The following is a 13,971-nucleotide window of genomic DNA, read 5'->3' on the forward strand; positions in this document are numbered from 1 at the left end:
AGGTACTTATTATCTCCCAATGTAACTGGTTAAATCTTCGACACTTTAGTATCTGTTGGGTCTTATGATTTTTAGGAAGAGAAATAGAACAAAGAGCAAGTAATAATTTACCGTGGGTCGTTCTTGGTTGCTCATCTCCTGGAAATACAAAACAATACAATTTTTTTTGCTAAGAGTCAGCAAAGGAGAATATTAATTATGTAAAAAATATACAACACTTAGGAAAGACCATTGAGCCACTGCTCCACCTTTGACATTGCCATCAATAGAACAGGGACTCAATCCAAAGATAGAATAAAAATTATAAGAATCTAAATCTGGGCCTCATTTGTGAATCCAGCCTAATATCTTGAATAACAAAAGAAGAGAGAGAGAGTACATTTTGGTTTGTGGAAGTAGACTGTGGCCACCACCAAACACTGCCTCGGCCATCAATTTGGCCAGTTCCATAGATGTTGAGGCCTTCTATGTAATTGAAGGAAAGCCACTCATTAGTGTGTCCCTCATATCCCGAAATAGAATCGGGCGCAACTCTGTACCCATAAACCTACAATCATGCGCCATGTTGAGAAAAAAAAAATATTTAATTTTAAATATACTTTGAAGATAAACCATTTAATTAATGAATGGACTGTTTTGAGGGGATGGGGCTCCTCTCCAGTGTTGGTTCATCTCCAGTGGGCATCCAACAACTGGACTGGCTGGATGCGTGCGGTGCTGTGTGTCAGTGTGCGCACATCCCGCATCTAGCCAGCCCAGACTGAGGGGGAGCTGTAATTTTTTAGGGTTTTGAGTTAATTACTTGACTGTCATGGTTTCTTGGGGACAATTTCTATATATGCCCATCAGTTACATAGGCATCTTATGTGTGACATCATTCCTATGCTGAGTTGTTTATACATTTAATAGACCCCAAAGTTCTACCAAAAAAATAATAATAATAATAGACCCCAAAGTTCTACCAAAATAATAATAATAATAATAGACCCCAAAATAATATCAGTGGTAAGACAACAATGTTCAGCACACCCTCACTGGTACCCAAGTTGTAGAAAAGTTATGTTCCTACAACCTAGGTAAAAAAAAATTCTCAGTAGAAGTTTTTCCAAGTGGAAAAGGTATCTGGCAATTTTGACTTTTTTTTTTTTTTTTTGGTAAAAGATCAGCAAAGATATAATAATAATAATAAAATTACAACTATTTAATGTCTAGACATACCCAGACGAATACATAGAAACAAAAATAAGGAAGAGCTGACTAGCAAAGGCTTGAGCAGGAACAGCTCAACCTAACCAGAAACCACAACTAACAAATCACACACGTGAGTGGGTATACCTCTTTTAGCAACCATTTTTGCCAAGAAATCAATAATTGGATTTACTACCTGAAGCAGTGAGTAATTTTCCAAGATATTTTGTCTAAATATGAAATAATAGCAAGATAGAAGCTAAAATTTAAAATTAAGCTAGATTGACCATATGTTAAATTTTAGGACTATTGACCACAAGCCAAATTTCAAATTAAGATTCAATAAGCCCTCCAATTATCTACAAACCCCCCCCCCCCCCCCCCCACACACAAAAAAAAAAAAAAAAAAAAAAACCCTACTAAAGTTTTCTTCAGTTTACCTCAACATTGATGTTGTGGACTTTGCAAGGACCATAGAACCCCACAGGCTTCAACAAGAATGTCTTCCCAGAAGGTACGATGAGGGTAGGAGTGTCTGAACCATCTGCTCCACACACGGCTTCCCATGTTTTCCAAAAGGCCTTACAAATGATAACAAAGATTATGTTAGGTTTTATTTACTAAATATCACTTTCAGAACTAAATGCGTATTTATATGTGCTTATCTAAGACATGCATCCGCAAAGCGCAAAATGACCGTCACACATCATGAAAAGGCGGAATCCCTAAGGGCATGGCACTTATTTCGTGGCCCTGTGTCTGGGCTCAGGGGCCGCATGCCGCACAGGACCAAGTACCGTTCTCTTTCTCTATTATTATTTATCTTTTCGAGAAAGCATGTCAAATGACAAGATTTATTCTCATTGGAAGAAGGAAAAAAAACTACAAGGGTAAGAAAGTAAAGTTATGACTTTTTTTCACCAAACACTCCATAAAAAGGGTTTTTATTTAATAGTCCATAAGATGTCAAATCATTTGTAAAAATAACAAAAAAAAATTTCCAATGAAGATACAGATTTACCCCCGAGTCATCAGTTATGCCGTCTCCAACAGCTCCATAGGTTATCACATCAAAAGAATAAGAATTTGGTTGTGTAGCATCAAACCCATTACTACTGGAAATGAGTAATGCAATGCATAAGAAGATCAAGAAGATGGTGAAACGATCCTGCATAACAAAGTCAAAGTGAAACCATGGCAAGAAAACTAGCTAACCAAAAATGTTAAACAGTTAGTAGACCTTAGAACTCTTAAAGCACATTTGCCCATTACAGAAACTAGTTTAGAATTGGAGAGAGAGAAAGAAAGAGATCTAAGAAACACTCACCATTCTACCTATGAATCTAGAGCAATATAAGCTTTCTCTCTGATGTTAATTTAGATACAAAACCAGTTGCCATCGTCTCCTTACTGTGTTGTCCATATATAGGAGTTCTAATGCCGAGAATACATTGGCCATTATACTATCAGTTTAAGCATTTAATGGTATTTTACTGAATATAGAGTTAATTACCATATTTTGGAACTCAATATTCAGTCTTGCTTCAGCACAATATTTCCTTATATTGTTGGAATCTAGTATAATCTTTCCGGAGTTTATTTTTTGTTGTAAATCTTTTGTAATCTTTCCATATTTTTGTGAAGGTCAATAATGGGGAATAATTATCATCTTCAATTCCTCCAATTCCTCTAATAGGGGAGGGGTGGGATCCTCCCACCTTGAATAGTGTTTTCGGGCAGGGGGTAAGGTGGTCATTTCCATCCCCATGTGAGGAATTGGAGGGGGCAGCAAATTGGAGGGGATAACGATTCCAATAATAGGTCGTTGTCTACTGTAATGGAAACCCTTTCGGATTTCTCCCTTATATCTAGCTTATCTCTAAACAATTCCAAGTCATCTATTATTCTTGGAGGAGTTCAGACCCTTTTGTAGAATCAATTGGTAGAGTTGATTAGATTCTCTTTAACTGAGCGCTCCCCATCAGCTACCTTGGGGTCCCTCTGATTTCGGGCAAATTGATGATTGCAGAATGTTCTCCCCTTATTGATTTGGTGAGGAAACAGCCGGAAGGGTGGAAGATAAGGTTCGTATCCTTCGTGGGTAGGCTCCAACTTATCTCATCTGTGCTACAAGGGGCTACATATATTGGTCAGGTTTATTTGGGCTCCAGGGAATGTGATCTCCAAGGTCAAATCTATGCTTTCCAACTTTCTTTGGATAGGTCAATGTTTGGAAATGATGATGATCCATTATGTTTCTTGGGATCTATTTGTAGGCCAAAGGCGAAGGGTGGTTTGGGTGTTAAACGCATAAAAGATATGAATATGTCTGGAGTACTCAAACAAATCTGGTGGGTGGCCTTCCAAAAAAAGTCCTTATGGGTGAAGTGGGTGAATCATAGATACTTCAAAGGGGGAGTCCATTTGGATAGTGAAAACACCCCAAGATTGTTCCTGGGTGTGGAAAAAGGTCCTCAAATATAGGGACCATGCGAGACCTTTTGTTCAACACATCATTGGCAACGGCCTATCTACTAGACTTTGGCTAGAACCTTGGCACCCTGATGGGGTTCTAGTGATTATCTATGGTGACTGGATCTGATAGGCAAGCAATTGTCCAATCCATTCTCAAGGAGGGTGGTTGGGACCTTGGTCACGCTTCATTAGTGGATCTTGTTCAGGTTTGAAATCAGTAGAGCAACATTGATAGACGAAGTGAGCTGGCCCTAGATTCCATTATTTGGAAAGGTAACTCTAATGGACTATTTTCTTCTAAATCGGCTTGGGAGATCTTGAGAAGTCCCCAGCCAAAGTTACCTTGCACAACTTGTGTTTGATTTCAATCTTATATTCCTCACCAATCCACCATTGCTTGGAGATCTTTGTTGGACGCTCTTCCAACCAAGGACCAACTCCGGAGAAGATCCATTCAGGTAGGCCCCCTATTGTTGCTTTTGTTGGGTGGGATTGGAAAGTAGAGACCATCTGTTTTTTTGAATGCCCTTTCTCCTCCGAAATTTGGGGTGATATCCTAAGATTGTGTTCACCATCAAGGAGTATTGGGAGGAATGTGGAGTTGGAAGCTCAGGATGGAGAGTTCATTTAAGGGAGACCTGATTGGCTGCATAGCCAAGTTATTTTTTTGTTGTACTATTGACCATATCTGGTATAAGAGGAATTTCAAAATTTTCGGAATAAACTAGCACTAGACCTATCATTGTCAGAAGCATTTGTTCAAATGTGGAGGATCGATGTTGGGCTATTATCCCCAAAGTTCCAAAATCCCTCATAATCAATTCCTTGTTGAGAGTTGAGGTGTTCAGTCCATATGGTCCTCTAGTTAGTATTGTGCTCTTAGTGGTGTGTTCCTATATAGTGTTCTGGTTGTGTTGGGATCCTCCTTTGTCTAAAGGGTAGCGCTCTTGTTTATGCATACTGTTTTCCCTTCTTTTGAAATAAATTCGATATTACCTATAAAAAAAAATCCTTCCATATTAGCCGACTAGGGTAACTTGTAATCTCTTGTATAAATTGTTATGTACGGATAGGGAATGGTTAACTTTAGTGGTTTATTCTTAGCAGTTATTATCCATTATTTTTATTTTACGTTAGTAGAAGTGGTTATGGGTAATGTCTATATGGGGGGTTAGTTTTTTTGGTAAAAATGTATAGGGGGTTAGTTAAGTAGTAGTGGATGTGTGAAGTTGATGAGGAGTTACAACTATGTGTAATAGGTATAAGTATGAAGTAATTGAAAGGGAAGGACATCTTTGAAATCCCAATATTTTCTCTTAAGTTTATCTCAAGAAGAGAACCCAGCGGCCTCCCAACTGTGCCAAGACGTTTGGCGGCTTCGTCCATCACAAACCCTCAAATTCCTCTCTCTCTCTCTCCCTATTATTTTTCTCTTTTCTTTTTCTTTTTTTTTTAATTTTTTAGATTATCTTGCACGTAACAAATGGCATCAGAACCAGACACGACTGAGGAAATCAACCATACCGGGTATATACGGAAATATCCTCCTTTATTTAACTGCCTAAAACAAGAGTAGATGGAAGCAATTTGTTCAATAGAGATTGACTGTTTCGGATCCGTATTGGAAACATTGGTGGACCGAGTTCGTTGACGTAATATCCAATTCAAATCCATTGGCCATCAGTGGAAGCAACTTGAGAATTACTCCAACGGGATTTGGGATCCGGGTGAAAATTATTTTATTTTATTTTTTTCATTATTCTTGAGAACAAGGACAAATCCAAAGGGGTGAATTGTTATGTACGAATAGGGAATGGTTATCCTTAGTGGGTTATTCTTAGCAATCATTATCCATTATTTTTATTTTACGTTAGTAGACGTGATTATGGATAATGTGTATATGGGGGGGTGGGTTAATTAAGTAGTGGTGGATGTGTGAACATGATGAGGAGTTACAATTACATGTAATAGGTATAAGTATGAAGTAATAATTGAAAAGGAAATGACATCTTTGAAATTTCAATATTTTCTCTTAAGTTTATCTTGAAAAGAGGATCTGACGGCCATCTAATTACACCAAGACATCTGGCAGCTTCGTCCATCCCGCCCCAACCCCCCCTCTCTCTCTCTCTCCCTATGACCGAACCCGCCATGACCTCCTCTCCTACCATGGCCACTCCTATGGCCGCCCTCCTTCTGCCATGCCCTCCTTAACTCTAATTCTTATGGATTTGCCAATCATCATAAACACAAGCAAGAAGTTGCAAAAAATGTAAGGGACCAAAGTCCATTTTATTGAAGAAGACACTTCAATGTACAAATAAATTTTAAGACAGACATTCCACAGGTGGATTACAATCTGCAGCTGTTCCATGGGCATTAATGCATAAGGAGGAAGTCACTTTGCCTGGAACTGCTGATGTGATATTGATTTGGGTCAATTCAATGTTGGTGCAACCCAGGCTTTTACTGCACTTCAATGTGATGGCATTCTCTGCAGTTGAAGTCCCTTGCACTCCTATGAATTTGACGTCGCTCACTTCAATGTCGGAACCCTTTGATCATTATCGTTCAAATCCAAACACAACCACATTAGCAATTTTAATTTTTAACAGCAGTACCGGTGGGGCGGCGGTGCACATCTGATGCCATAGTAGAGGTCAGGTGACACACATGACACACATGGCCTCTGTTGTACCGCAGGATGTGCACCGCCACCCCGTCGGTACTGTGCATGCAGAGGATTTTAACAATTCTTTGACAATAATATTTCATTCTTCTTTGTAGTCCTTACAACTTGTAAGTAATTAGGGTAATATTGGTTGATGACAATGGGGTTGTTTACTGCTGAAAGTGTAATTTGCTCGAAAGTGATCTTCCTAGCATATCCAGATCCTCCCTAATTAGAATAACGGGAACAGAAATTGAGTTAAATAACAGCTATTAATAACAGTAATTAAAAAACATAGATATTGCTTAATTAAGCTTAGTTACATGTTCTAATTAAAATGTTTCATTTACCTGCCATGTCTTGATCCTTGCTCCATTCATGGTTTCAACGAAAGTACAATCTTTCACATAGACTTCTTCCACTGTAGCATGAACTCCTTGTCCTCCTAAGCTTCCCACACTACAAGGAGATAAAGTGTTTGTTTACTTTTTTTAAGTAATGTCAAGCATAACTTTATTTATGGGAGAAGGTTCACCATGATGCCAGTGTGAGAGAAATCACCCATGCAACACCAATGGTTATGGGGGAGAACAATATCATCCACAAGAGGGCTACATAGGGGTGCAAGTTTGGCCCTGACCACTCAAGCCTGCCTTGATATCTTGACCCTGAGGGCATTTAGGGTTGGGATTTTCTAGCCTTGAGTCAAGGTCAGGCCGGGCCAATCAAGGTCAGTCCAACCCGACCCTGAGGGCGGGTCAAAATTGGATTTTTCTGGCCCTGAGTCAGATCAGGTTTGGGCCCAACTAAGGGGACTCAGGGTTGGACTGGAGTTTTAAAAGGCCCGGCCTAACCCAACCCTATTGCAGTCCTAAGGCTACATGGTCAGGACAAGATAAGAAAATTAAAAAATTAAAAAAATTAAAAACATGCGAGAAGACGAAAAAGTTTTATGCACCACCATGAATGAAAGAAAAATACACCCATCTAGAGACATAAATGCTCTATAATATACCCCCACTATTCCGGAAATGGATTTCCTCCAGCCATGGCGGGAGCTGAAGGGTCCAGCCCCGCTAAACGACAGCAAAAACAAGGATGAGTTGTTCATTTCGATCGCAGGTGAGTACCCACCTATGAAATGACCAACACCCCCCATCCCCATTGTTTTTTGGGGTGGTTTTCGAGCGCTGAACCCTCTAGCTCCCGCCACGGCTGGAGGGGAGTCAGATCCCACTATTTCCGGTAATTCTCTATCCACCATCTTAACCCCTCAGTCAAAGATTCTCCCTTGACCGGAAGTGAAGAAAAACTGCCTCTTGTTTATTTATAATATATATATATATATATATATATATATATATATTTTTATTTTTTTTGTTTTTCTGTTGTTTCTTAATTAAGGTCTGGACTCTGGACAAAAAGACCAAAGACATACAAAAGAAACTCCCTAAAAATGGATTCTAGAAAAAAGGCTTATGAGGTTTCGTTTTTCTGGTAAAAATGAACTTATGAGTTTATATATGTGTTAATTACCTTATGCCATGGCCTGGTCCACATGTAACATTGGTAATGTTGATAAAAGAGGTGTCACTGAGAATAGCCACACAATCATCACCTGTACGTTATTTGACAAATAAATTCAGATTAATTAACCGGTTCAGCTACACTTCATAGACAACGTTCATGGACTCACTCATGGAGAGCTATAATTAATTAATTAATTAATTAATGGTTAGAAAATTTTTTCAAAAGAATGGGGACAAAATTGTCATAAAAATATACCTGTACCAATATTAGAGTCTTGGATTAGAATGTGGGTTGAATCTGATATGACAATACCATCAGTGTTTGGGCTGTCTTTTGGCGCAATTATAGTGAGGTCAGAAAAAGTTACTCCATTGCAGCCATTAATGGTGATATGGTTTCTTGGGCTGTTCAGATGCTTCACTCCACTTAGTTGAAGACCATTGCAGCTATGGAATGTTAGTGCCTGCATGTAGACATTTTTCAAGAGTTTATATGTATAATGGTGCATGTCACCTTTTGTGTGCATCTTGGCCGGTGTAAACTCTAGATCTGAGATCCTACCAATCCATCACGCTTTCGATTCTATTTCAAGGTTTCACACGAATCTTGTGGAAACTCAACCTCATAAATCAATTTATAAGGTGAGGGAACCAAGGCCATAGCAACCCACATCAAATCACTTTTGTTATCGATATAAATCAACACTCCCATATGATTGATATGAGATCGTATATCTCTCATTGTAATTGGGTCTTAAGATTTATTGGAAGAGAACGAGTAAAAACATAGAGCTAGTAAAAATTTACCGTGGGTCGTTGTTGATTAATCGCCGCCTGAAAATACAAAGCAATACAAGAATAAGCCGAGAATGGTATGGAGGAAGAGAGGGATTGGGCTCCTCTCTTCGGAGGGCATCGCCCAATGAGTGCCAATGAGACATTCAACATTTGGGTTGTGTTGCATACATGCCGGTGCATGCCAAATCAGCCATTGGGATGCGTGCGGCCTAACAGAGCCTTTGGATACCTCATTGGGCACTCATTGGAGAGAGAGAGAAAGCGTACATCTTGGTCTGTAAAAGTAGATGGTGGCCACCAAACACTGCCTCGGCCATCAATTTGGCCAGTTCCATAGATGTAGAGGCCTTCTATGTAATTGAAGGAAAGCCACATATCATGTCCCTTATATCCCTGAATAGAATTGGGCGCAACTATGTTCCCTGAAACCTACAATCAACAGAAAAAAAAAAAAAAGAATATTTAATTTGAAGGGGAATAGAACACTATTTGGTCATGTGTCTTGCATGGCGACCACGCCGAGACATAGAACCACCTTGGGACGTACACCTGGAAAATCTACCTTTACATGGGGGTAAGGTGGTCATTTCTAGATGCCCCAAGATGGTTCTATGTCTAGGCATGGTCGTCATGCTAAGCACAGGACCGAGTAGCATTCCGTTTCCCTAATTTTAAATATACTTTGAAAATAAACCATTTAATTAATATATGGGCAGTTTTGAGGTGGGATTTGCAGGATAGTCTTCCAGTTTCTGTGCGAGGTGGTAACTGCAATGGAATAAAGGGTATACCCCATGCAGGCCTGCACTCTGCAGGGTATCCTAGATATTGACCACCTGGGTATACTTTGAAGAAACCGTTGCCCCTATTAATTAGGGCAAAGAAAAATACAAAGAACTTGAGTTTCTTTAGTACTCTTAGGCAGCGTTTGTAATGCATTCTTGGAATGTATACTAAGCCGATCAATTTTGCATTCTGAGATGATAAAAAATAGTTATTTTTGTCTTCTAGAATGCGAAATCAATATAGAATACATTCCAAGAATGCATACCAAACACATCTTTAGTTTACCTCAACATTAATGTTGTGGGCTTTGCACTCTGCAGGGTATCCTAGATTTTGACCACCTTGGTATACTTTGAAGAAAAATACAAAGAACTTGAGTTTCTTTAGTACTCTTAGGCAGCGTTTGTTATGCATTATAAACCGATTTCGCATTTTGAGATGATAAAAAATAGTTGTTTTTATCGTCCAGAATGCAAAATCAACATAGAATACATTCCAAGAATGCATACCAAACACAGCTTTAGTTTACCTCAACAGTAATGTTGTAGGCTTTGCAAGGACCATTGAACTTCATAGGCTTCAACAAGAATGTCATCCCAGAAGGTACGGTGAGGATGAGAGTACTTGAACTATCTGCTCCACACACTGCTGCCCATGCTTTCAGAAAGGCCTTTACCAAATGATAACAAAGATTATATATGTTAGGTTTTATTTACTAAATGTCAAATGATTAAATTTACCTTCATTGAAGAAAAAGAAGTGTGTTATATATACTAAAAGGTCTATAAAGTAAGGTTACGATTTTTTTTTCACCAAACTTAATTACATAAAAGATTTACCTCCGAATCATCAGTACTGCCGTCTCCAACAGCACCATAGGTTATCACATCAAAAGAATTTGGTTGCGTAGCATCAAATCCATTACTGGAAATGAGTAAGGCCATGAACAAGATCAAGAAGATGGGGACACCATCCTGCATAACAAAGTCAAAATGAAACCATGGCAAGAAAACTAGCTAACCAAAAATGTTAATAGTTAGTCAACCTTAGAATTCTTAGCATGCTTATCAATTACAGAAACTAGTTAAGAATTCGAAAGAGACAGAGAAAGACAAGAACAACTCACCATTCTATCTACGAATATAGAGCAATATAAGCTTTCCTTTTGATGTTAATTTGCCTCCCTAGCTTGTCTCCTTATTGTGTTGTCCATATATAGGAGTTCTAATGCCCAGAATAGCATGGCCATTATACTATCAGTTTAGGCATTTAATGGAATATTCCATTCTGATTTTGGTTATTAATTTTTGTACATATTTCAAGGGGTAGTTTTCATTTTTATGGGCAAAATGAAAACTATCCATTAAATGCTGCATGCAACCAGGCAGCATTCTTTTTCTTTAAAATTATACACATTACGATATAGGGGAGGTACAAGAGAAGAGAGAACTCGAGAAGGCTGAGAGTCTAAGGAATTTTGTTCTTGGGTTTGGAGGAAAATATTGAAACTCAAAAGCAAGGCTGAGGGGCTGATTGAGCATATCATTAGGAATGGTGACAATACTAAGGTGTGGCTAGTTCCTTGGCATCTGCATGGTAGGTGAAGACTTATTGTAATGCCTGCATTTTTTGGTATTAATAATTTTCCATAACTTTGACTGCCAAACATGTGCATCGTCGGTCTAACCTGGTAATCAACGAAAAATAAAACAAGAAAAAGGAGAGCAAAAAGGTAATTTTATTTCTAAACCTTCAAAATTTAATTTTGAGAATGTCTGAAAATTTATTATATGATATAGATTCAAGCCTTTGATGTGCACCGTACGAAGAAAATGCTCGTTCGGCCCTAAAATAGGTTAATTTATAACAAAAGGACATTTTGTTAATTATACCAACGCGACAAACCTAAGTAGTGACGACGTGAAATAATGCATAGAATCAATAAATCACTAAGGAAAATATTGAAAACAAAATCTATACAATTGGCGGAAGTCGACTCTGGTTTCCTACACAAATTACGATCAGAATAGTAAAAAAGGGCAAAATGGGAATATCAATAATTTAGGCATGATAATTGTTAAAAATTAATGTCAAAGGTCAAAAACTCAATAAAATAATCCGTTTTAGTTTAAAATATTTTACAATAATCTTCCGTGATTTTTAAATAAGTAAAAACCCCTACCTGGAAAAGTGTTAGGTTATGGAATATTATAAAATAATTTATTTATGAGAACTTAACAAATCAATGGCTTAGTATACTGATTGGTACTTTGACTATGTGTGTACCACCTGATGATGTGGATGACACATGTCATCATAGAAGACAAAGGCAAAGGGGAGAAATTGCATGAAATGTGATTGGGACATGTGTCATCCTAGGTGGCATGTGCATAGATGCCACATGGAAGGGAGAAGGTGAGATGTAAATCTCATAGTTATTGAGGGACTTTGAGATAAAATTACTTTATAAAGGTATCATGGTCAAGTAGTTGAATGGATGACTACTGGTGGAAAAAGGAAACAAGGATTGGCTTAGTAAGGGCAGAAGTAATCTTACCTTGCCCAAAGATTGGGCATAATGAACCTTAGTCAAAGCAAGGGTAGAATGGTAACACCACACGGGTCAAATGGTTGCATGGTAAATAAGACTCATTGAGATAGGATTCTTCAAGAGGAAAGTACAAGTTTTAGTTTTAGATTTCTAATTTGAGTTTTCCGTTTTTGGAGTTTTAGAAGAAAATAGTTAGAAGAAAAAAAAATAAAGAGAACCAAAAACTGTGTGCAACTAAGTGTGTCAAATTAGAATCAGAATTGAAAATCAAAATTGAAACCTAACCGATAACCCAAATCGAATCGAATAAAATTCGGTTAGATTTGAGTATTAGATTTCAAAATCGATTCGGTTCCCAATTTAGTGCCGGATCAAGCATAGAAACCAAATTCTAGAACCAAAACCGGACCAAATTTGGATAGTAGTATACTATAGTATGTTATTTTCTTATAATACTAATAAATTTTAGTATATTAATACATTATAATGCTAATATGTTATAGCATATATTACTAATCTTAATTAGTAATAGATTTTATAATACTATTATACTATACTACATTGTTATAATATTTATATTATAGTATATGGACTGAACCTAATAGAACCGAAATTTGGAATTGAATAAGAACCGAAACCGAGTAGATTCAGTTTAAGTATCAAATTTTAGAAACCGATTAAGTTCTTGGTTTGGTTCCAGATCACAACAATACTCTCTGGAACCAAACCAAAACCGAACCGATTGATTTGCAACATAGAGAAAAAATATGAGAGGGAGAGGAGAGAGGGAGCCGACATAGAAAGAGAAAGAAAGGGAATGGTGGAGAGATGAAAAAAATAAAATAAGAATAAAAGGGAGAGGGAAACATGAGAGAGAGAAAGGGTTCAACCAAGGAGGCCAAGCACCCCCCCTCCCTCTTTTTCCGGTTATGGTGGTGGTGGTGGTGAATCCGGCCACCACCCAAAATCTTTTCTAATTATACCTAACTATTCTTTTTTTTTTTTTTTGTTGCTAATATACATCAAAGAATAAATTAAAAAGAAGGAATTATATATAAAGAATAAGCCTAGGCATACCCATTAGATAGAAGAACGAAAGAAGAAAGGCTGGACCCCACCTTCGACAATGCCATCAACAGGGATCGGCCGACCACATAAGACTAAAAAACCTAATTATTTCTGGGCATTCCCAAAGAACCCCTTCCGATCTCTTCTTTTTCATGACAAGGAAAAATATTGACAAAATCGAATATGCTTGAAGTTGCAGCTTCCTTGATAAACAATACGCCACAAGATTGGTTCCCCTTAGACAATTTGAAATCTTTATCCTAATAGTAGAGAATAGAGGCTAGAGATGACTATTTCTCATCTTACAGTATATACGTCATTTTCCATGATCCTAAAAGTCAATTAATCTTTTGGGATTGATGTATGGTTTGTGTGATTACATTTTTATCCAAAAAAGGTAGGCGATTAGTTGAACTAAGAGAACCACCAAGGCCGATTCATATGGCAGCTCGGCAGTAGAGGATCTAAATTGCGATTCATACTCTTCCCATTAAAAATTCTCCACCCAAAAATAGAAAATTTTGGCAGGAGATTCAAATCCCATATATATCAGCGAGAAGTGAAAACCCTGGGATCTTGGGATTGCGATGTCTATTTTTATCAACCATCTAATTAAGCCAATTTCCCAACATAACTATTCCCATCCATATGCCATACAATAACCATGCACGTAATAATTCCCTCTCTCTTAAGTTTCGGTCTTATCCACAAGACCAAATGCTAGAAACTGGTGCTTCATCGTCTAAAGGCCGTCCCATGTGGCCTGAATCGTTATCGTCTACGGTTTCCTGATCGGTGTGGTTCCCTAGTTTCTCTCACAAGAGTGGGTGGGACCCACTTGGAGCCACCTGACCGAACAATCTGCCCTGGTGGGATCCACCCTACTCATGTGAGAAGCACTAGAG

The 13,971-nt window shown here is 38.0% G+C and overlaps 2 protein-coding genes across 2 annotated transcripts in view; one reads left to right on the top strand and one right to left on the bottom strand.

Annotated features, from left to right (window-relative positions):
• Positions 1-8,833, top strand: part of LOC122649970 (nuclear pore complex protein NUP205) — a 124,214-nt gene extending 115,381 nt beyond the window's left edge. Inside the window, exon 46 of the mRNA XM_043843239.1 lies at positions 8,803-8,833. The gene's annotated coding sequence lies outside the window, so the exon portion shown is untranslated. The remainder of the gene's footprint in view (positions 1-8,802) is intronic.
• LOC122650990 (probable polygalacturonase At3g15720) overlaps positions 1-13,971 on the bottom strand; it is a 34,603-nt gene that overhangs the window by 2,982 nt on the left and 17,650 nt on the right. The window contains exons 3-5 of the mRNA XM_043844341.1: positions 1,629-1,769; positions 395-547; positions 112-138 (exon numbers count right to left, since the gene is read on the bottom strand). Coding sequence (XP_043700276.1) covers positions 112-138; positions 395-547; positions 1,629-1,769 — 321 coding nt within the window. The remainder of the gene's footprint in view (positions 1-111; positions 139-394; positions 548-1,628; positions 1,770-13,971) is intronic.

This window comes from Telopea speciosissima, chromosome 2, assembly GCF_018873765.1.
Source record: "Telopea speciosissima isolate NSW1024214 ecotype Mountain lineage chromosome 2, Tspe_v1, whole genome shotgun sequence".
NCBI lineage: Eukaryota > Viridiplantae > Streptophyta > Magnoliopsida > Proteales > Proteaceae > Telopea > Telopea speciosissima.